Raw genomic sequence first — 24968 nt, 5'->3', positions numbered from 1 at the left:
GAATCCGCATCTTTTCAGTAATGCAAAAGTTATCTTTGATGTGAAATTTCTATCTGTCCTTGAGTTCTCTTAGCTTTTGCGTCTGTGTGTATGTTTACAGTGTTGGTACAGGTTGTTTCTTTCTTTTTTTTTCATTCCCACACTGTTATTTTTCTGCTTCTAGACTAGCAGAGGCAGTTTGAACATATTCGTGGTGACCCAGAAGGCCACGGGAACAGATGTATTTTCCCTGTGTTGAAAATGGAACGTATATTTCTTTTGCGTTTCCATACCACTTTTTGATTGGAAACAAATTTTTAGTGTGTTTTTTTCTGCTAGACAATGAATGAATTTGGCCACATGGGACATGTTCAGCATCAATGGGCTTTTTCAAAATGTGTCAGAAACTTTTTATATGGATTTTAAAGCAGGGGAATAAACTACTTTATAGCTAAGATGGCTTTCAGTCAAATTAATCAAAAGAATCTTTTAATATGCAACCAACAGCTGAGCTCTTTCTCGTATCCCAGCTTTCCACCGTATATGATCCTTTGGGTGGCTCAGGAGGCAGAAGAAAGAGGCGATGACGAAAGAGATGATGCTGGAGTTGTTGGAAAGAGAAAAACACTTTTCACGAGGGCTAGAGTCATTCTTTCTGGTAGCAAAAATAGTAGTTCTGTGTCTCCCCTTTCTGTAACTTGTGTTTGTCAAATTGACAGTTGAGTCCCATTCACAGACCAGAATAATTATCATCTGCGTTACTGTAAGTGATTGTCTGGAGACATACATGAGATAAGATTTACAGGGAAAAATAATCTTTTGTTAGAACAACTGACACAGCTGGAAAAATCAGACAGGCTGAGGCACACATGCCTTTTGCCTTGCTTATTGCTCACTCTCCTGAAGACTGACTCCTGCACCCCAGTTTGGAAGACCAGTCATTGCTCAAATGCATTTTGGGAATATTAATTGGGGAACTTGATTAGTCTCTCCCTGATAGTGAGTAACTTTTATAAATGAACAGCACTACCGTAATCTAGTGGCTCTATTAGGACTTGGACATAGGATATTGTAGGTAATTTATCTTATTTGAAAGGAATTGAACTCAGATGCTCTGGTAAAGCAGAACTGAGCCTTTACCTAAAGGCTGCAGGATGCTTTTGATTGCTGAGAATGGATTTCAGGGTTAGAGAGCTTACTGCTTCATTGAAGCAGTGTCAGTGTTTCCACCCATTTTACTTCTGCTTTGTTGTCATTCAGGTGTTCACTGAATAAATGCTTCTGTTGGCAAACAAGTAGCTGAGAAAATAGGTTAAGGATAGCTGACAGTTCATGATCTACAATAGAATACATTAACAATATTTTAATATTGTTACTGAATCATAGTTATGGCTTTACAAGCTGTTTACCTCAAGCTCTAGGTAATTGTTAAACAAAACAGGAGGCTAAAGAAGGAAGCATGAAAAGAATCTGACTCAAGGAAAAACAGCAGCAAAACCCCCTTTTTTTTGCAGTATGCCTTGCAAGAGCCCTTTTTGGTATATCTAAATCAAAATAGTAAACAGGTCAACACATTTAAGGTATAATGGAAAGGGAAACAATGCACGTGGCTGGCAAGCCCTTGTTTTTGCAGTCATGACTGGTTTCCTCATTTGCAGAATCGTATTCGCTGTGAACAAAGGCTTCCTGATTGTCATATGAACTTGACTAGAAAGCTATCCTGCAGCTAAAGAGGTATCAAATATTAATATTTGTGCTCATGTAGCCAAAGATGCATGTATTGAATAGGTCTTGAGTCTGAATATAGCTGCGGCCTCTTGTAAAAACCAAATACAATTTAAAAATTACAGTGATAAATCAGTGCAATGTGTGTTGTCAATAATTGATGCTAGGTAAAATCAGATACAACCCCTGAGTCTGAGATAAAAGATAAAGCCAGATGAAGCCGAGAAAATTGTATTTACCAAAGAAGGAAATAGCTTCCTACTTTATTATTTTTTTTTTAATTCAGAGTAGGAGGCAGCAGGAGGTTTTGTGTGTTAGAGACATATACATACATAGGCACAGATCATTCACCTGGTATTTTAAATACAGACCACTGCAGGGTATCCTGAGTTGCTGTTTAATGGATGAGTTAAAACAAAGTTGTGGTTTCTGTCACAGTGCAGGTAGATGCTGTTGTGCAAGCGTTGCAGTATTTAATGCATCAGAACAGTTTCTTCTTTCGGTTTGGATAAATAATGGCCACAGAAGTGTCTGGAGAGCATTAAACAGTGTCTGTTCTTCCCATAATTACACACAAGTTCCCCAGTGGGTCTGACACGACCTGACTTGTAATAACTGGGCCTTATGCTTGGCTTCCTGCTTTCAAAATAAGGCTGCAACAGCAGGACATGTGCTGACCTTTTATCTTTTGGAAGACACAGGAACCAAAGCGGAATTCACTGCTTATTAGAAGGTCCTCCTCCACCTTCCCAGGCAAAAAAGTGCTCAAGCAGCAATATGTAAATACTGGGTGCTCACCTGGTGATCTCTCCATTTACCTTTTGGCTTTTATGCACACTAGCCAGTAAGGATTGAAGTTTTGATGATCCCTCATAAGCTCTGTCTTTTTAAAACGAGATTGTCGCTCTTCCTGTAGTGTAACCATGGAAACAGACAGGGAACCCTTAAAGAAAGTGATCGAACATGCTGTGCTAATTAATCCCACCCTTCAGTTTCCTTCCAGTTGAAGGATGTGGTTAAATAAATTTTGCATGAGTAAGCATATTTGGATATGTAAAAGCGTATAAAATATGTAGCAAATTTTCTTGCAGGAGGATATCTGGGGAAAAAAAAACAAACCCAAACCCCAAACTGGTAACTGTCGTCTATTCGCATCTGGAGCGTCAAAACAAGAAATGCAGTATCTTGTTAGTGTTTCACATATATATTTTGATACCATTCTTTTTAAACTGTAAATATATCTGAAAGATGAGGTTATTTTTTCATGCCTTACGTGTGATGAGAGACGTTTGCATTAATTTTGAGTCTTCAAGTGAAAGTGTTCATATTTGCAAATGCCTTCTTTATGCAGAGCGTTAGTCAGAAAAAGGAAACTTTGCTCTCTCCCTGAGAGAAAGCAGCTCCTCCGAGGCATTAACCTAATTCAGATCCTTTCAGTTCTGCACAGGGGGAGCAATCCACTGAATAGCGGGACTGTGCCAAATTCTCCTCTGCCAAAGTTTAGCCTTTGTGAATAGCTCCCTCGGTTGCTCACTCCTGCTTTCCATTTGGACATTTCGTTTCCAAAGTAGTGTATGTGCCCAGCTAGGAAACCAACTGGCCACAACTTAAAACATGGCCTGTACCCATGAACCTCTTAGACCCGGTGATGCTGTCTGATGCCAATGTATGGTTTCAACGTGCTATTACAAATTAAGGTTTTGTTTATAACTTTCTTCATTCCGGGAGTGACCCTCTTCTAACAAGACGTAGCAGCTAACTTCAAAGGAGACTTTTCATGGTGTTTTGGGAGAGAAGAGCACATTAAAGAAAACCATTTAGTTTTCCAGCAGGCTGGGATTAGCCAAAAAGGGCCATCCTTTGAAAATTGGATGGGTTTTGGTTAACCTGGAATGGATTAGAGGTGAAGGAGATCTAGAAGCAGTGGGCTGAGGAAACAGGGTGGGCAGCAGTCTCAGCAGGATGGGAGGGCTGGTTCTATGCTGAATGGTCACCCAGCGGGAGGAAAGCACTTGCAAAGCTCCCTCCTGGCCAGTAAAGTGGCAGAAACTGGCAGGCAAGCATGCAGATTGCATTATTTGCAGTATAACTTCTGGTATGGCAAGTTGGGTACTTATTCCTCCCTACATGGGAGATTTCTTGAGTGTGTGGATCGATGACTTTGTGTCATGGAGACCTGAGTTTGCCCCACAAGCTCTAAAGTTTTTTGACAGTTGTCCTCAAATCACATGATGTTTCTGGCTTTTTAAAAATGCCTTTTCCCTGCCTGCCTATGCCTTTTCTCCTACCAAAGCTAGGTAGCAGATTAGAGAGCAAATTGTTTGCAACCAAATTCAGTCTTCCTCAGGCGAGACTAAAGGGAGGCTCAGACAGGCGAAGGATGGGGGCATTCACCATCCAGGCTTCTCAAATCTTTTCATAATTTTTATTTAGCTTAATAATAGTAGGGCCATATCCACATCCACAAATTCAGGGACTACTGTTTCAGCTTAGTCACATGGGATATAGGTGCTCTGAAACTTGTTGATGTTTCTCTGGGCTAGTGTGCTGGTTTTGTCTGGGATAGAGTTCATTTTCTTCATAGTAGCTAGTATGGGGCTATGTTTTGGATTTGCTCTGGGAACAGTGTTGATAATACAGGGATGTTTTCATTATTGCTGTTTTTGTTATTGCTGAGCAGTGCTTACACAGAATCAAGGCCTTTGCTGCTTCTCACCCCACCCCACCAGCACCTGGGGCTGCACAAGCTGCACAACTGGCCAAAGGCGTATTCCATACCATATGACGTCATGCTCAGCATATGAGGCTGGGGGGATAAGGAGGAAGGGGGGGACATTCAGAGTCATGGCGTTTCTCTTCCCAAGTAACCGTTACACATGATGGAGCCCTGCTTTCCTGGAGATGGCTGAACACCTGCCTGCCCATGGGGAGTGGTGAATGGATTCCTTGTTTTGCTTTGCTTGTGTGCACGGCTTTTGCTTTCCCTATTAAACTGTCTTTATCTCAATCACGAGTTTTCTCACTTATACCCTTCCGATTCTCTCCCCCATCCCACTGCAGGGGAGTGAGTGCACGGTGCTTAGTTGCTGGCTGGGGTTAAAGCGCAACAGCTAGGAGTAAGAATTATTCACCAGTTAGAGCATTTGGTGGTTTCTGATCTCCTACAAGCAAAACATTAATCTGAAGGCTGAGGCACTGCAGAGCATGTGATGTGACCTCTCCTCTGGCCTCTTTGAGGATGTACAGTGTTGGACAACTGTGAGTTGTCTGTGTGAGCCAAGTTACTTGTCAAACTGGTGGCCAGGTGCATGAATGTAAAAAATGTGGAAGTCTGAAAGCTAAAACTAAAAATGGTTATTCATATTTGGAATGTAATTTTTTTAGAATAAATTCTGGCATACAAGTCAAATTATTCCCCTACACTGGTCTAATTGCTATAATCAGCTGATAATGCAATCTGCTGGCAAGATTTGCCATCATTACTATGGAGATGTATTCACTGAGATTAACTGTTCTTAAATAGCTTCTCCAGTGTATTAAGAATGAAGGTGCAAAGGATTCTCATCTGCACTCTTATGTGAATTCTCATGTTGCATATTTCTTTCTCAGTGTCTGACTTTGCTTTTTGGTTTCTGTAAGGTGTAAGACATGACCTTCTGTTTCGGTAATTTCATTTATTTTGTGAAAGGGAAATTGGTAGTTCTTTGTTTAGGAAGACACAAAAAACCCCAGTAACGCATTCTCCTGATTTCCATTACTTGTGCATGTCCAGTGTTCCCAGCAAGAGAGTGAATGCACCTAAGGCAGTAACTAGGAGCAGATTATTTGGAAAAGGTGTTTGTAGGCATGTCATGGGAACAGTCACCATAGCACTGAAAACCTCTTTCCATTTCCTGGAGGAGAGAGGCTTTTGTAGGAGAACTGTTAGAAAAGTATGTTCTTTACTGCTTTTTTTAACTTAAGAGATTATGGTTGTGTAGTAATGTGAATTATTTTAAATGACTGACAAGCTTAAAAGACAATTATTGTAAATTGTATGTCTTTAGGAGGCCACACATATCATTGAAATGATTTCTGCTTCTGAGATTGGTACGCTGCCAATATATGTTTGTTAAGAGAGAAGAATTTTGCACATACCATTTTCTGATGTATTACTGCAATATTAATATTTATTTGAATGTTAATGTGTAAGTGTGTCTACTGTTTTCAAATATAAACTTGAATAAGCAGGCTGGGGTTCGCTCTGTAAACTGTGGAAGGTTTCCTTAGGCTCACCTAAACAACTATATCTCATCTGTGGCACTGTTTGTGTGGGAGTTTTCTTTTCATTTCCTTTTTCTAAATAACACTGAAATGAAAGACTGTTGATGCCTAAGGATGAGCATTTAATGGAAATGGAAATCTTTGTTTATTTGTGTTTCATTTAGGTATGCCACAATATATCGTTGCACCTCTCCTAGGCCTGTGGTTGTCATTATGAAAAGCGTTTTTTATTATTCCTTCATAATATTCACAGTTCTGTTAAGCCAGGTACTAAATGATAGATGCTACCATGTTCTTTCATTAAGTAACTTATTCCAATACTGGAAGAAAAAAACACTTGCAGCATGCCGTCATGTTATGTGATGTGTGCTTATGTATTTTTTAGGATCATAACTATACCCCAAACTGTTTCTTTGTTTTGTTTGCATTAATTTATTTGTATTTCCCCCACAGGTCTTGCAAGAGCTAAATCAGTTCCCAGCCATACATATTCCAATGAAGTGGTAACCCTATGGTACAGGCCTCCAGATGTCCTTCTGGGATCAACAGAATATTCCACCTGCCTTGACATGTGGTAAGTATAACATCTTTACACAAGGCTCTATGTAGGTGCTTTAGCTCTGATTTTCTTCAGATGTTTAAAACAAATGCACAGTGAGATTAATGGTACAGGTTAAAAAATGTGTGTAATAATAATCTGCATAGTTCACTCAGTATTTCCCTAATGGAATCCCTTCCTGCCACCCCACCGGTTGGCAGCTGGTACCTGCTGTTGACATACCACTAGAAGAGCCACTGGTGCTTTGCAGGAGACTTGAGTTGTTGCTTGACTTTTGCAGTCTTAATGTGGTACTTTGGTATGATACAATACTTGTTTTGCAGAAGATAGACTTTCACCACGCCCAGCTGTAGCAAGAACAAAACCGCGATTCTCTGGATGTGAGGATACAGCTTCAGTTCTTAATCTACTGTACGTGTTAACAGTAATTCAGTGTATGACACATCACTGAATAGTTTTCTTTCAAACCTACAGATTTTAGGTAGACTTGCAGGTTTGAAAGGGCAGTTTGATTTGTACAATATCTAGCACTTTGCTCCTTTTTGATAACATCATTTAGTCCTGTGTTGAACAAAGAAAGTGTTTGAGTTTTTTGACTGTTAGAAACCAAGATGGAGGTTCTTCATTTATCCCTGTAGGTTTTGAGGTCACAGGATCTCTGTAGTCTGTACAAATTCTGTAATTATTAAGAGCTTTGCCTATGTTAGTAGAAGCAATGCATGTTGATTCAAGAAACAGAAATGTGGAAAAAAACATTTGTCCTTGCAAAGAAGGTCTCATGCTGTGGAAGATGTTAATTTTTTTTGAATGTGCATTTGACTTTTTAAATCTATACAACTTGTTTCATTTGAGGGGAAAAAAAAAAGATACTGACCAAGTTTCAGATAAAGATAATGGTTTTTTGTAGTTTGCTGAAATATATTTCTTTAATACAGGCAACCTAAGTTCAGAATTATGATTATGTTAAAATCTAGAGGTAACTCTAAGATAAGGTAAATGTTTTCCTGAAAATCTCATCTAGTTTATCCCTGTAGCACTATTAAGTCTTGACTCCTGGGGGCAGGAGTTAGACACTGCAGGATCATTTCATTAGGGGTTACAGAGTATAAATACTAGAATATCTAATACTGAAGAGGGCATTTAATATAACTGGGCCTCCGGCTGCTGTAGTTCCTTTACCTATAGTGGTAGGTGAACAAATGTCTCCAAATGTGAATGTTGTGATATTGCAACTGCACCAGAGAGGCAAAGGCAGCATTTTCTTGTGTCAAATGTCTGCTTTTCTTCAAACCATTCTCCACCTCACAGATCTAAAATAATTTCCGCCTGCATCTCAGCTTCTCATCTGTCCTAAAATCGTCCTGTTTTCCCAAAGATCAGGTTCAACCTGGTGTCTTCACTGACTCGATGCAATCTCTGCATCCCATCTGCTCCTGACGTTTTGCAGTCACCTCTTGTCCTGGAGACACCTCTGACACTCTCAGCAAGAAGCTTGACTTGCTTAGGAGATGCAGGGCAACTGCATCAGAGGGTGGAAATAGCTGGGAGACATAAATAGTTCTTTGTGCTCATCTTCTTGTAGTTCAGTCTACATGTGTTCATTTCTTGAGAGTCCCACATCTTTATGTATGTGTGTACGTATGTGTCTCAATTTATGAAGTACAAAGAGCAGGAAATGATATATGGAGACCATTAAAGAAAATTTTTAAGTGTTTAAATAGAGCAAACTGCTCAAGAAATTCTCTAAAATGATTTTTTAGTCAAAAGCGACATTGGATTTTTTTTTTTTTAATATTTGTCAATAAAAAAATTCTTTCATTTTAAAAGGAAGGGGGGGATTATTTTTTTTTTCTTTTTAAACCAAACAAAGGATTTTAAAACATTTTTGATTCTCACTGAAACTTTTTCCACAAAGAAAAGTGGTTCACTGAAAAGTTTAATAGCTTCTAAAACCATATTTTAACGTTCCTCTCAATAATGATTTTCATAAAAGCACTATTAAAAAGTATAGTCAAACTATGTGGTGTTACTGTAATAGAGATCAAATTAAGCCATGCAACCAATAGAACCATTTAAAATCTATTCTAATTGCAGACTGAGCATTCCCTTCATAATCATGTTTATATTCAAATTACATGAACAGCAGGGAAGATGAAGGAAGGACTCAAAATGCCACTTCGGCAATGCAGGTCATGTTTTTGTCAGGACTTTTATAATGATAATTGATGCAAGAGTATTGAGGAAGAACACAGTAATTATATCTTCTGTATATTCAATGATAACAATAAGTGATGTCCTCTGGTACAGAGCATTTCATATAGGTCTAAAAAAGATCTAGTTGCTCAGGGATGGAGGTGGTGAAGTTTGTTTCAAATTAAAAATTATGTCATACTGCTCTTGTAGTAGATTAATAGCACTTATAAATTTTTGCTGCCCTGTACAAACTGAAGAACTGTGAAAAGCTTAGGAAAAAAACCCTAGTAGTACAGTCTCTTTCACATGGCAGGAATTTATGTAAAGGCTCAGCTACTGCCACATCAGAAACCAGATTAGAGCAAACGTATATTGCGTGTGACAGCAGAGGTTTAGGTTTTTACTTCTCTGCTTTGCTGGATTGTCTGACGCAGCGCTTCCAGTCTGATTGTGAGAGGTGTAGTTGCACGTTAAGGTCACTTATGCTTATTTGGTACATCTAACAGTGAGCTCTGCTGGAGCACAGGCAGGCTTGGGGCTTTATTTATACAACGGTTGTACATAGCTGGGCCATAATTACATTAAAACCACTTAGTGACTTCCCAGAGTGGGAGGAAGGGAGCCGCAGAGAAACGCACCTACCATCAGATTCCAAGATAATTTGGTAATTTGTTATCAAAAGTGTGTTTGTAGCATTAGCATTTTTATGCAATTACTGGCATTATGTCCTTATGGCAGATAGTATGTGCTCTCATGTGTCCTTATTGATGATCTACATGATGACAAAACTAGGCAGCCACTTCACTAAATATTTAAATAATGTTGAGGTAGAAAGCACAGCTGTTTCTTCTGTTCAGGGGAAAAAAAAAAAAGACAGAGGGCCTTTGCTATAGCCATGATAAATGACATTTCATGCTGGTTCCCAAGGAACAGAAAGTGGGGCTCCTACTGAGTGGAAGACCAGCTGCATGAAAAAGGAGTCCAAATATTAACCACTGGACAGTGGCTGGGAAGCAGCTGGCAGAGGCTGTGGGCTATTTTTACACTTCATTTGCCAGGGTAGGACATTAGGATAGTAACTAAAAGCTAATGATCCACATGCAGTTTTACATTCTCCTGCATTCTTTTTTTAAATAGCCACTGGCAATAAAATAATATCAATGAAGACGTGCATGCATTAGCGGTGTCAGGCTGGTGATGGAAATCAGTGCAGTGGGCTTTGTGATTTACTGCTGACAGCATTTGATACAGCGGCATTGTGTGAATGTATTATACTACCCAAGACTGCATCAAAGAGTTGTGATAACCTTTGATATACCTTTATTTTTTTCCCTTTTTGATGAGGACTTACTAGTAGCTAGGAAAATGGCTTTGCATTGCCTCTAGTATAACTTTCCTAATCCTTGAATTTTACAGTCCTTTGAAAGTAAACGCAAGGAAAATAAGCTTCAATACGTAAAGGGTTTATGAATTACTAAAACCCATATATAAGTAATACAGAAACATAGGTAAAAAAATCCCCAAATGAACCTCTTGTATTTTTTTTCCCTATAGGAAGAATATAGTATTAGTAAATGAAGCAATTTAAACAGGATATTAAATCCTTTTTTATTCTGGTAATGCATGTACTGCTACATCTGGGTTGCTTACATCAGGAAGTCACTAGGGATATTTTATTTTGAAGTGCATCTGGCTTTAAACTGTGTTTGCCAACAGCTGGTGATTTTTTTTTTGCATATCCTGTTGTTTTGCTTTTAAAAAATACACTCTTATTCACAGGTCAGGTAACCTAAGAAGTTATGGGCCATGATATATTTTAAATTCACTTTTATTAACTAACATCAACTATGTTTAGTGCTGTGGAAGAAATCACTTAAAACTAGGCCAGTCAAATGTTATGAAATTGCTTATTAGATCACTGTTACTTAACTTTGTAACATCTGGATTGATATACCTGATTTCAATTCTGATCTTAATTTACAGAAAGCTCTTCATATGGAGTTTTTCTATCTATCCTATTGTTGAAAACATAAATGATGTTTTTCAGGAACACACCACTTTCCACCCACAGCCTGTTCCAAGTGCAGATTTGAGTTCTCACTGTAATTCCATGCATGCTTTCATGAATATTTGACCAATGAAGACCTATGGCAGTAATTAAGATATTTATTAAATAAAAATGGATCTTGGCTTAGACACAGGTGCACCAAATTACGTTTTTGCACAGGGGACATTACAAAGGCATCTTTATTCTGTATCTGGTGTAAACAGTTTGCAGTGAAAGAAATCTGAGCACAGGAGTCCCAGTATACCCTGAAGAAATACTGCTTGGGGCCTGAGAGACATAACAGCATAGGGTAAATTAGTTCTTTTGCCCTTGATGTTCTTTATGATTATGACTTCCACTCCAAAGAAATGTTAATCTGTAGGATTAGGATATTAAGTTGAGGATCTTGCGATAACTGTCAAGGTATTGTTACTTAAACTTCTTTCGTTGTCAGTGAGTTCTTCAAAAGTTTTATCAGCTGAATTAACTTCTGATTGGAAAATTCTCATAGGATCGAATTCATAGAAACACTATGTGTGAGGAAACTGTCTTGGTCTATAGTTGTTGGAAGGGCATTTCAGTTCCTGTCTAAAAACTGCTTTTATCCATTTGGAACATCAGATTTACTATCACTTTTCCACTGCTATAAGTATGTTGCATGTGTGTCAGGAAAGTGCCTTATAAAGGTATCAGGGTCCTGAAAAGAAAACCAGGAAGCACATGTTCAACAGGAAAACATCTCATGGCAAAATGTTGCCCAAGTTTGAAGATTATTTTCTTGAGCTTTTTTTGCATTCTGCTTTTACAGAACAAGTGAGTCCAATAGAAAGATTCCTGCAAAAAGTTAATTTTAAGGGAATACCCTCTTGAATTATAAAAGCTGTGCAGAAAAAAAAAAAAAAAATAGCAGTTTCCTGAGGGATCCAACTTCATTTTTACAGGCTCATTTACTATGTCAGTTTAAATGCAAGAGAAACTCATTTAGCTGTGCTGTTAACTCCTACTCTGTAGAAGGCTGTATGATGACAGCCAGAGTCCCAGGAAATTAAGCAGGACAATAGAAGAGTGATATTACATGGTATGGCCACATATGGTCTCATCAATACATCAATAGGTTTAGTCACACTTTTTGTCATCAGAGGGTAAGCCACCCATTTCAGCATTAAATGGCTGTCACTTTTACTTTGCAAGGTTATTCTATGCCGTTCCATTGGCAAGATCTCCAAATGAAGTCGTAGCATTTGGCTTATTTATTCAAATAAAGAAGTCCTGTAAAGAGAGTAGGAATATCGAATACACTGAAATATGTTAGGCTAATGAAAAATTATTTTTCAAGTGCTGGCTGAAAATGGCATTGTATATTGAGTGTGCACAAATGATAGGTAAATAACATACCCTTGGAGATGCATGCACAATAAAGCCAAGTTAATTGGTTGTATTTCATATTTCAAGAAGTAATATTTGCGTCATAGAAACTAGAGATGGGAGTGATCTGTGAGATCATCTTATCCACCCTACTGTTAATGCAAGTCTGTTCCCTGAAGAATATTCTCAAGTGCTTCAGCTTGTCTAGTTTTACACAACTGTAACTGTGGAGCTTCAAGAAGTCCATTGGGAGGCTGGGGTACAGCACAGTTGTTAAATGTAACACTCACCCTAAAATCTTTATTTCCTAAAGGCATTCTGCTATTTCTAGTTATGCTGTCTTGGATCTACCTACAGTTCTGGGAACCATTGAATTCCTAATCACTTCTTCCTTGTCTTTAATTTTGCATAATTTTAAATACAGAGTCATCACAATTTCCCTGCCCCTTGTGTTTTCTTGTAGCCAAGAATGACATTGTTCTCTTAATTTTTCCTTACAAACAAGTTCTTCTGGCACAAAAAACAATTTTTGCTTTGCTCAAAAATCTCTCTAACCTGTTTAACTGTTTGTGAGGTCTACAAAAACAAGACTAAATTTCAAGGCCTTGTAGAGGCTTTATTTCTTTTCATGTTCAGTGTCTGTGCACTTACAGTTTGTGATTCAGGGATCCTATTCTATCCTCAGTTTTTAATTGCTGTGAGCCTAAAATTCATTGATACCACTAAGATATCTAAAATACCATCCAGCCGTCTTGAAGGCTTTATGTGCCATTATGGCTTTCTGGGTATTTCTTATCAGTTCAGTGTCATGCCTTTTTTTTTTTTTTTTTTTTTGGTTGGTTGGTTGGTTTTTTTAATCATTTAGTCTTCTTTTTCTATGGACTTACTCTCCAATGCACTGAACACCGTAAGCTTTGAAACCAAGCATAAGCTTAATTTTCAGCAAGGGCAAAGGGAACAGCAGTCCTCCAGCTCAAACCTTGAAGGTTGTTTATGTTTCTCTCCTAAATGATTTTAATAACCTTTCGATCTTTGTATTAGTTGTTTAATTAACTCCAGTACTCTTTCACTCTTATTTCAGCTTGTGACTAAATGGAGTGCTAGGTTACACAAGAGTCCAAGACACATAATAGGATTCTTCTTTCCAAGAAGGAATCTTTTCTTCAGTAGTGTTCACAGTTCTTACTTATTTTTGGCTCATACTTGTGTCAGGCCCACTAAAAGTAGAAAATTTTGTAAATACTTTATGTGAAACAATGTAGAATTCAGCAAAATCTTCCTGTTGCCTTTACAGCATTTCTGTTCAAACAGCTAGCTGAAGCTTCTCTGCAGATAGTAAATGCCCTCAAGTGATACGCTGGTTTAATCAAATGCCTGTTTTCTGGTTGCAAGAATAGAACTCTTTTTTTTTTCTAGTCTAAATTCAGTTGTTTTATTTCTTATTTTGAATAAATGGCTTCTGACTGAAATCTTGAATTTTTCCTTGCCTGAGATCCTGATACTGTTCATAAGTATTTGACTAAGATATATTGTGCCTATCTCTGCCTAATGAAGCACTAACCAGACTAAATGATGAATGGCAGTTTAATCAATTCAGTTCATTTGGTAACCAGCAGAAGCATATGGAACATAAATTTTAACCTTTCTTTTGTAAACACCTGAATTATTCTGAAATTTGACCAGAACTGTGCTTTCTCAAAGTTTTCCTCCACTTTTCAATGACTAAGAAGAACTTTGCTTAATATATCTATGCTTTAGAAAATGGTGATGTGTGTTTAATTTTCTTCTTCAAGAAATTTGACTTTCAATTCTCATTGTCCTGGAATGTAAAATTATTTCATTATTCAGTAGTGGTCAAAGCCTTCAGAGATGAGGAAAGCACAGGTTATCTGCTGCTAATCTTAGTTAAGTGGTATCTATAAATACTCAGCCCCTGCCTTAATGAAAATAGACAATCTCTTTTTATTAAGTTGTTCTAGAACCACTTCCTCACGAATATATGCACACGTAACACTGCCCTGCCTTAATGAAAATAGACAATCTCTTTTCATTAAGTTGTTCTAGAACCACTTCCTCACAAATATATGCACACGTAACACTAAAATTAAATGCTACTATCTGAATGCATTGTCACGATGCATAAGCAATGAAAAGATAGTTAATTACTACATTCCAAATAATTTACTTCTAAAACCAAAGTTAAATTAGAGGTTATTGCTGGGATTTTCTGACACAGAAACACAACTCTCAATTTCAGGGAAAGGTGGTACCAGAGTTAGTTTTGCAAATTCTTGGTTCATTATGGTATATATTTTGCGTTACTGAATTGGCATTTCTTTTGGGTGAAGGGTTTTTTTTTGTGTGGTTACTTACACAGACATGGTTATACAGCATACGTAGGTGTTTGCGTGTGGAAGTTGTAGAAAAATGTATGTAGAAAAATGTAATTTAACAAGTTAAAATATATGATCAAGTTCTGCATTCTGTTGGTAGCCAAGGGGGATGTTTTATCTTAAAATTATTTTTGCTGAAGGAACAAGCAACTCTTGAGCTCTCTTAATATAGAAAAGATGCAAATGCAAGTTTGTAATTTGTTTTGCTTTTCAGATGCAGGAAGCCCATAGATTATCTGAAATTTGAATCAGAGTCAGAGAAACTTTGCTCAACTTTTGAGAATCTATTCTTTGTGCTCTAGTTAGTATGTCTCCACTACTTTTTCTCCATGATTTCCCAGTACTTCTGCTAGTGGCTGAACTGACTGGGATAAGGGGGACTCAAGTGAAGTACCTTTTGTGCGAGACCAGAGACAGGACCCATAAAAAGGTGGCTGTCGTGGTGGGGAGAGGAAGGGAGCCTGTGGCTGCTCAGCACCTCTCAGGCAGAGCTTCTGGGGGATGGGGTCAGCAGCTCCCCAGAGCTGTGGGCTTTGAGCTTCCTTCTTTTATGCTGGAAGAGGGGAGAAGAAAACCCTACCAAGCCAAATCCCAGAAGTCATCTGCATTTGGGCAGTAACTTAGTTCAGTGGCTGTGAGCAGCTACATGCCCTTTTCCTCTTTACTCATTTTTTTCCAGATTCTCCTACCACATCTAGCCCCTTCCAGTGTGCCTCCATGCCGCAGTCCTGTCCCCATTCAGCTTCTGCCAAGGGTGCTGTCTCACTGCCATCCCACATCCCCAGAATGTGTTTGGGAGCAGGGGTGTGCTGCTCAGGAAGCACTCAGACACCGGGCAGCAGCTTTGCCTTTATTGGTCTCAACAGCTACTACCCATATTCCTGCTACCTCTATGCTTGCCTTCGGGCACCTGAGAAGTATTCATACGTAAATGCCCATGCTTGTCCTTCAGGTGGCGTTTATTTTAATAAATAAATATATACTATTTAAATACTGGTGATGGATACAAAAGCATTGTTGCTGGCCATTTCATCTACAAGAAATCTTTCTAATGTTGCATACTTTCTTTTTTTTTTTTTTCCTTCGTAGGGGAGTGGGTTGTATCTTTGTAGAAATGATTCAAGGGGTCGCTGCTTTTCCAGGAATGAAAGACATTCAAGATCAGCTTGAAAGGATATTTCTGGTGAGTTCTTTATTGCTGAAGTAATGTGCCTAAGATCACAAAGGATTAATAAATGTTTTGTTTATGTTTCTATTTCTAAAATATTCTATTTCTTTGTGTCAGGAATTAAATTACTGATAGAGTCACAGATCGGAAGCCTAGTCCACAAGCTAGTTACAGTCTATTTGGTATATTCTTGAAGACTATGTAATAAATTCAGATCCTAATTTTTTCAGTTAATATTTTTCAAGTAATCTACAGAAAGGTTTTTATACAACTGTGGAAAAAAACTTTCCAAATATAAGTCAATGGAAATCCAGCCAGTTTGTCATCCTCGCTTTTCAAGTGATCAATAACAACTCTGGATGGTGATCTATTTATATTATGCTAATATTGTAATGTCAGTGGCATACTTTTTTTTGTGAGATAGACATATAAAGGAAAAATAAGATAGGATATGAGGTGAGAAACAGGATGGAAAATCAGAAGTCATGCTTATACTCAAGTTCAAGAGGAGTCGTTGCCTGATTGGGCCCTTCATAAAGGTACATTCATAGCTTATAAGCACTGATGACACAGGGAGTGAAAGAAGAGGTAATTTATATCGAGCATAAACCATAACTTACACATTTTTATTCCCCAGGTTGTGTGCTTGTGTTTTTTGGGGAGGTGTTTTGTGTTTCATGGTGGTGTTTGTTTTTTTTACCTTGCTCTTTCTCCTGTTGTGCTTTGGGTTTGGAAGTTCCCTTTCAGAAGTCTCAGGAACAACTTTTCTTAACTTGCCAATAAAGAGTTTCATTTAGTCCGATGTCTGCTGGGAGCTGTGCTGTTGTGGCATGCATTTATTCAGGGAAGCCACTGATCACCCAGATACTAGCCAAAGTGGCTTCTGGTGTACTGCGGGGTGGCCATCAGGGACAGTATCTCAAGAGCAGCTTCTTTCCTCAACCTGTCAATCTCCGTTTTCCTTCTGACCACAAATTTAGAAGGGAAGCATGAGTATACCCTTGCTTTTAAAGATTATTTTGTTAGTAGCCATTTATTTCAAATGCAGAGGATTTATTTGGGATTCTTTTTTGGCTCATGGGGAGGGAGAGTAAGTCTTGCATAATGTTTTTATGAAATTTACATTCTTCAGTTTACTCAGACTTGCTTGTACTATATCGGGGAATTTAGCGAGTGCTTTTAGGAGTGACTCAGAAAAAATATCTCTCTAAAACAAGACCTTATTTGATTGTGATACAAAAATACCTCATTTTCTGTAAAATATTTTGTTATTCTTCCCGCTTGGCTAGTATCCTGAAAATTCCGTGCTGTGGAAGAATAGCTGTGCCGCAAAGTACACAAGGAGCAGCAGTTCTGAGCAGTTCCTGTGACGTGTCTAATTGCTTCGTTTGTTCACCAGCTTATATGTTTTAAGCTAGCAACTTCTGGGCCAGTTTTTGGGCTTTGCTTTCTTAAATTATTGTGCTTCTCATTTATCGGGATGAAATTCCTCCTGATTCGTACAATGTGAAATCTTGAAACCAATACATTCCTCTTTGGGACTTCATCTCATTTACTGTGGTAAAATTATAGAGAGTGTTTTTGCTATGGAAATTAAGTAAATTTCTAACAGCAGAAATCAGTGCTTTCTTTAACAGGGCATTTTTGCACTGTGTCATATGAGATCCTATGATATAGTGCCAAAAGTAATAGCAATAGGTATATCATATAAATCTATTTCTGTATGCCTTTTTTAAACCTTTTGTATTTTCCCATTTTCTTTTCTCTTCCCTATCCTCACAATTATTTGTGTGTTAAAATGCCAAGATAAGTACACCCCAGGTTGGGTTTTGAAGCCTGCCAATTTTTTTTAAATTCTGTTTTAAAACTGCAGCTGCAAATATTGAGAACAGTGTTGAAATAACAAAGGATGATTTATTGATACTGTTTCTTTAATTTGATCTTTTACAAACCTTCAAATAAAAAGATAAAATTTTTGGACTGGATAGTTTTATGGTCCGTGGTAAATCAGAGCTAATTTTTAAATCCCAATTAATTAGGTTTTCTAATGGAAGTGTCTAGTTAGCCTTAACTAAATAGTTTCAGTAAGTGCCTTCCTAATGTACTCTAGGCATCATTAAGAATTTAAGTTATCTATTTAAAAGTTATAAAACCAAGGATTATTCTTATTTGGTTTTGTATTTGGACAGAAGGATTAAATTCATTTATTCTCCAGTGAATCATGTATAGTGTGGTAGTTAATAGTGCTAAAGTACAAAATTAATCAGGTTGTTACACCAGATAACTAATGCAGTTAACTCCCACACAGTGAGCACTTACACAGCTGTGAAAGAAACAGATCAACCAATAACAGACTTTTTCACAAAGTCTTTCCGTAGTTCACATTTTCAACCTCCAACAGTGATGGTTTTCATGTAACAAAGGGTGGTCTTCTGAAAATGGTGTAAGGTACAGTCCATCTTCACATCAGTCCTTTTGTTCTGTAGTCCACTTCTAAAATACACAACTTGCAACAAAAGGTATATTAATCTGTGGCATATCTGTTGCATTGGTATTAGTCATAGCTACACATCCATAGCATGTAAGAGTCCAGCTTGCAGCCTGAGGCTTTTGGGAATCAGTTACATTGTAGTAGGAAAGTCACAAAATGCTAAGAAATAATAGTCAGGAAAAGTGAACAAAATTTAATGTGAATAACAGTTCAAAGTTCTTAAATGTCTGTTTGATTTCCTATTGTATAATTTTCCATTATTATGTAAATGAAATTAAAATATGTTGTATGTATGCTGTTTCAGCGATTGTCAAGAAGTCAAAGAGAGGTTCTCTAAATGCTTTTGCATATCTCTGCCATGGGCATTCTTCACATAGGATAAGTATAGCACATAGCATAGCAAAAGTAGATGCAACCTAGCATACCACATATGTTTCTTCCTTGTTATGATTGATGCTTATTTATGGTTAATAATAGCTTAATTAAGGGATTGTGTGTAACAGATTAAGAACAGACATTGATTTTCAGTTTTAAGTACTTTTCTCTTTAAGCTTATGTTTCCCAGCTTCTATTACTGTAAACATTTGTGGATTTTTTAAATGGTGGCATACACAGATTTTCTATTTCTGTCACAGCAGCTGTTTATAATAAGCATTCTCAGGTTCCATTGCTGTGGTAGGGCTCAATGAAATAGCAAGGGTTTATAACCCAGAATCTGTTCTCAGAACTGGACCATCACTTAGAGATGTTGATGAATGAGCAAGCTGCAAGTTGTTACTGTCACATTTTGGATCTGATAATATGAATTCTTTTTCCCACCTATACTTAAAAGTGTGAATAATCTCTTTTAAAAAAATGTACTTACCAAGTAAAATGGAAATCACACGTATAAGTAGGTTGCTTTTTCAAAGAGATTTAACAGTGAATAAAATGTCATAATGCAGAGGTGATTTGGTTTAATCAATATACTATGACATCTGTACTCCTACTTTTTTCCAGCCTATTGGAACGGAGGTTACTTTCTGGATAGAACTGCATCATAGAAAATGAGAGAAAAGTGTAATTACAGCCTGTAAGAGCTAACGAGTATTTTGCCTCAAAGTATCAAACCAGTGATGTGTCATCATCATTGCCAGCGCAACTGAGAAGGTGCAGCAAACTGTTTTGCCATTCTCTGAGACAAGCAACTTGAGGTTTTGTTGCAAGGTGCTAGGTCTGATGGACCAATAATCTGATACATAACCTCAGCACTTCTATTTAGTCTTGTAATACGTGCACAAGACAGGGTGAAGCTTCAATCAAGTACATGTTGAACAGTAAAATCATGGGAATAGGAAAAATATGTGAGGCAATCTGTTGAATCAAAATAAAACTACACAAAATTGGGAAGTATCACTTGGCTTCTGATAGGGAGTAGCTAAGAACTTTATCAGTATTTTATTCTTGTTGATCATTTGTTAGCATATATTTCTCAGGACACAAACTTTGAGGTTTTTTTGTATCAAGGAGAACCTGCCATTGTAAATAAGCTTTAATTATGTCTAGAAGTAAAAGCTGCACCAAATGCCTTCAAGCTAGCCCTGTAGCTTAATTTTTCTTCTGGAGAGAATTTTTAAGTGGGAGGGTATTTCTGTCGTTTCCACTTTACTTGAGGTTTCTGAGAGCCACTGTAGATCAAAGTGAATTTTCCTCCCAGGCTCCGAAGCCTTCCCAATAAGGGAATAATCTGTGCGTTGGCTGAACTTTAGTCTTGGTGCCAACTATACTGAAAATTACATTTCACTTCAAGAATAATGTACAAAGAGTTCCCCTGATACTTTGTAGATCTCTGCACAGGCAGAACAATGGCATTTAAATGCTGTTTTATCTGTAAATGGACATTCATTCTGCAAATATGGTTGCGGGTTGCATACACACCACAGGAGCCTCACGCTGCAGGTAACGTGGCACAGTGGGAGTGGGAGTTTGCAGCCAGAAGCTTCTATCTTTCCTGACACACATATCGCAGAAAGCTGAGGACTCCTCTCTGGTATGAGATGCTATTGCTCTGTTGGGTGCCATAATGCACAGGACTAAAAAGTAATTAAAAGAGAAGAATATCTATTTGTTAAGGCCCGCAGCCTGGCATGTCAAAGGGCAATGCCAGAAATGCTACTTTTCTGCATGGAGCTGGACAGCAAAGACTTGCAAGAGTTTGCGGTTTCAGGTAGCTATGAAAAATGGCGTTTTTTTTTAAGTAGTAATAGAAGTGTTACTTCTGTTATTGAAGATTTAAAAGGCTAGCAATATTTTTTTCTTTTATATCGAGATGCATACATAGATGCGTGACTACATGCCTGAAATGTCTTGTATGATGTAATGCAGGCTAGTAGTGTTTCCTCCATGACTCTATTGTTGACAGGCATTTGTGAAGCTGTGGAACTTTCTCCCTGTGGTTCTGTATCTGAAGGTTTGCTTCATGTCATTGACATCCTCTAAAGCTTGAAATAATACATTTTAACAGGCCTCAGTTTCATTTAAGCTTATGATGGACCCAAAGGAACTGTGATTTCTGGTATGTTGTGTTAATGACATCTTTTGGGAAGCTAGCAATGCTAAACACAAGGGAGGAGTACTTTTAACTATTTGGGTTTGACGTTCACCTGTGTTTAGTCAAATTTACTGGTCTTTTTTTCCTGTTTCAGTATTCAATACATGTTTTTCTGTCACTTGGCAAATACTTTGGCTCTGAAACACTTGTTCATCTCTCATGAATAGATGTATTTGTGAGGATAGACCTGAGCTGAGATTTTGTGTAGGCATGGTATGTATGGTGCCTTAGATGTTGCAGATGATGAATCTGGTTGGAGCAGAAGTCTTTATCATTGTAAAATAGATAGTTCTGTCTTAGAGGGGGAAAGTTTTCTATAAACAGCTTATGTTTTCCCCCCATCTCTATTTTCCTCCCACCAATGACCTCATGCGGAAAATGAGGGGTTTTTTTGAAACTCTAATTAAAGTAGAAACCTGACTGCTGAGTTCTGTCTTTTATAACCCAGCATGTAAGGAGAGTAAGTGCAATGTATCATATCCTGCTAATCAATTCACCTCTGCTTTGCTTTATTATAGCAACATGCAAAATACTTCACTTCAACACCACAGAAATTAATTAAATAAATAGCAGGCTTCTCTACCAGTGGATCTTCTCTTTGAAGTTGTTAGCACCTACTTAGTATTATACTGCAGTTGCCCGCAGGTTTTGCACTGATACCACTTTTACAAGGTTCCTTTTCTGGGTTTTATGTCCTATGCCAAACTTCAAATGAAAGTAATTCTAACCTAGGTGAGTATGAGGTGAATTAACCTTTAAAATGATCTTTAAAAAACAAAGTAAATCTTCTATGTATTCATGCTTTGTAAAGGATTTTGGATTCTTTAAGAGTTCTTTTTAAGGAGTTTCAGCTCAATTTTAGTTCTCTGACTGCATTATATTGTCTTCTGTATCACTGCATGTGTAGTCTTTTTGTATTATAACAGGGCACAGGTATTTGATGGTAGTTTGTGTCTTATAAAGAACTGCAGTCCTCACCATGTCTGAGTAGCCATAGTCTGTGTTGTTCTTTGCCTTGTATCATTAAACTCATATGGTATTGGGTGAACAAACTAGGCCTAGGATTTAAAATAGCAATCTTGTAAAAATGTAGGACATTTTCTTGAGGAATATTGCCTATGTGTGTCAGGGAAGGAGGCTTTAAAAAATACTGAAGTTCTATCTTGTGATCTGTTAGCATTTCTTTTAGAAAAGGGGACACATGACCTTCCATTCATCCATGTTTAAAGTAATGAAAATACCTGGCAGTACATGATGGACACTTGCCAGCGCAACTACCAACTGGTAGCAGGAGGAGAGGAAATGATAAATAAACTGTAACCCCATCCTTGACTTTTAAGGGCTGGCTGGATGTCAGGCCAACCAGTCACACAACCTGATGCACATAGGTGTCATCTGCTTGTGAGAAGACGTTCCCATCCAGCCAGCTAATACTGAGCAAAACCCTGAGCGTGGCTGCGATTGCAAGAGCTTGGCTTATTATCAGCTTGGTAGCACAAAACGTGAAGAGTAATTGGCTATCAGGAAAAGAAAACAAATTAAGACATGGTTCAGTGAAAAACAATGGCTTTGTGGTTTTCATGGGAATGTTTCTTTAGTATCTGCCATATTTCAGTTGCTGAATGAGAAATGGGCTATAATTATAAAGAAGCATTGTTTCTTTTCTAGGCTTGCCTCTGGCCTTCGAGAGGGTGGTTACAGGCAATGCTTTGAAAATATGTGCTAAGACTCAGCTGATGTAAATCAGTGCAGCTCCATTTACTTACACTGGTGTACATCTTTGCAGGCAGCTTCCGTGTTGTCCCCATACACCATAGAAATAGATTTTTTTCCCATGTAAAATCTCTTGCTCTACAGGCTGTGTCCACATGTATTATGAAGCTGTAATTGCAATCCTTTTTGCATGCAGGTGACACTGAACAGTACAGTTGGAAACATTTTGTGCCTATTAGAAATGGAGCTGAAGTCCATTCAACAAAATTGTTGGTCTGTTATCCAAAAACTTACGCTGCAAGATGATACTGTGCTGTATAAAAGCACAAGCCCATTCATAAACCTGCTCTGATATGCTGGCTTTATTTACTACAGAAGATAATAAATGATTTGGCATCAAATAGTCGTATTGCTTTCTCTTTCCATTTTGTAAACAAAGGAACAATGTTTAATACACTTGAATCTTCTCTTTTCCCCTTCCCTTTCTACTTGTGTCTGAACTGCACATCACATGCCAAATGCGGGTTTTCTGAAGAGCATCTTGATTGCCAAATTTGTTGTTTATAATCTGTAGCTCAAGTTCAAACATCCTTGAAGTTGAAAATGTCTAAAAATCAATGTGAGGCAGTTTTAGATGATCATTCTAGAGACACGTTATGAGAATCTAAGATTGATATGCCTTACCTGTTTGCACATGTTTCTTGAAAGACTTCAAGAATAACACTTGATTTCTTCTGCTCTCCTAAGAGGTGGTAAAACTATATAGACTTTTCTGTCATGGTATCTGGGGGAAAGATCCCTTTCAGGCCATGCATATGCCTGAGGTACCATTTGCAATAGGCCTAATTTGAATAAAGGTAGACTTTAATACCTGTTTTAGTGTTTCCTGAATCAGTGCCCTAGACTAGGTGTTAAGTTAGCAAGATGCTGGGCACTTGCCATAAGATTGAGTGTCTTCAGCTATCCCTGCCATTTACACAAGCTTCTGATCCTCAGTAGCTTTCTATAAGCTATATGTAAATTTTCAGATAAGCTTAGTGATTTCAAGAGGTTTCAAGTTTGCAAGGGCTAATATTAATTGACCTTGATTAGGACAACTGCTTCATTAAATGGCTATGGTTAAACAATTTAGGTATTTAATTTGACATATGATGAAAAGTTTGTATAATTTTGTCTGGGTTTTAAATGTGCATATAAAAATGCTGTCACACAATTTCTGTTTGTCCACTATTTGTGTGTTGCCATTACTTATGTGACTTGCACAGAGAAAAGAAAATAAGGAATACATCTCCCCTGATTATTTTTATTCTAATCTTTTTATTTATTATTACTGTCTGTTTATTATAAGAGAAGAATAACCAACAGGAAAAAAGCTGCATTAGTTTGAAACTGCCTTGAAAAGTACTGGACAAAATCAGTACTAGTAAGTAGGAAAAGGAAAGAAAGAAAATTACAGAAATGGAATATATTCTACTTCATAAGAAAATCTCCAAAAAAAGAGGTCTTATACAGGAATTGAGAATAGGAGAACTACCTGACTAGGATCTTAATGCAGTAAGTGTTCTCAATTGTTTGAGTGTGAAATAAATACAGCAGGTTTTGAAGTACACAATATTATGTTTCATTCTTGTTGCTTTGGTTCTTCCTTCCCCAGTCTTCTGGGTGCTCCATTTTGTTATGGCCTCCTTGCAAAACTGGATTCTCTAGCTGTCAGTTACAGGAAGAAAAATGTCCCCTGTTCACTATTTGTCTTTAGAGTGCACGTGTATATCACTGTGTAGCCATATTTCTGGCAATTGAGGTCTGTTTCCGATTACATTGTAGGGCGCTAATAATATGTTTTGGGAGAACGTAATGAGAATTCTTCACAGTGCTTTTTCAGGGCACAGCATGATTCAAATGGCCGTGGTGTCAACTGAGAAATCAGTTGACCTTGTAAACTTTCTATTTGATTAAACTTTGCTGTGTCATAAAGAGGGTTTTATGTTTTTATAATAACTCTTGCTCAATTCCTTTTAAAGTTATTTGAAAATATTCTGCAGTTACTTCCCTTCTTCAAAAGGGAATTATTTGCATTGTAATTAATTTTCATGTTAGAACATATTATGTTTGTGGGGGGTTTTTTCCCTGTGTATCCTGAATGTAATTGTTTTACAGTAGCTGGTAATTGTGCTTTTCTCAGAAGAGAAACAAAGGTTGCTTGAATTTTATATCACTGAACTAGCCCTTCAGTAAAATCAGAGGGAACGCAGCCAGGGTTTTTGTCAATCCACTAGTTATCCTTCATGTCGCATCTTAGTGTGCATCCATGCAACATGTTGCCCTAATTACTTAAAAAGAGACTTTAATCATTTGGATGTTGGAGATCCGGGGCATTTTGGTATAGTCTGCTTTGGTCTGATGACTGAGATATTTGGTTAATAACATTGCTGTGCTGCTGGACTGGCTTGTTAGAGCGTGCTAATATTGCTCCTTTCTCTTG

General features: G+C 37.6%; 1 protein-coding gene across 1 annotated transcript in view; it reads left to right on the top strand.

The window, feature by feature from the left end:
• The first annotated feature begins 435 nt into the window (after nt 1–435).
• LOC104621163 (cyclin-dependent kinase 14-like) overlaps nt 436–24968 on the top strand; it is a 75887-nt gene continuing 51354 nt past the window's right edge. The window contains exons 1-3 of the mRNA XM_010287578.1: nt 436–637; nt 6421–6541; nt 15614–15707. Coding sequence (XP_010285880.1) covers nt 436–637; nt 6421–6541; nt 15614–15707 — 417 coding nt within the window. The remainder of the gene's footprint in view (nt 638–6420; nt 6542–15613; nt 15708–24968) is intronic.

The sequence above is a fragment of the Phaethon lepturus genome, unplaced genomic scaffold, assembly GCF_000687285.1.
Source record: "Phaethon lepturus isolate BGI_N335 unplaced genomic scaffold, ASM68728v1 scaffold2225, whole genome shotgun sequence".
Taxonomy (NCBI): domain Eukaryota; kingdom Metazoa; phylum Chordata; class Aves; order Phaethontiformes; family Phaethontidae; genus Phaethon; species Phaethon lepturus.
The sequence above is the reverse complement of the archived record's forward strand: the minus strand, read 5'-3'. Positions and strand labels throughout refer to the sequence as shown.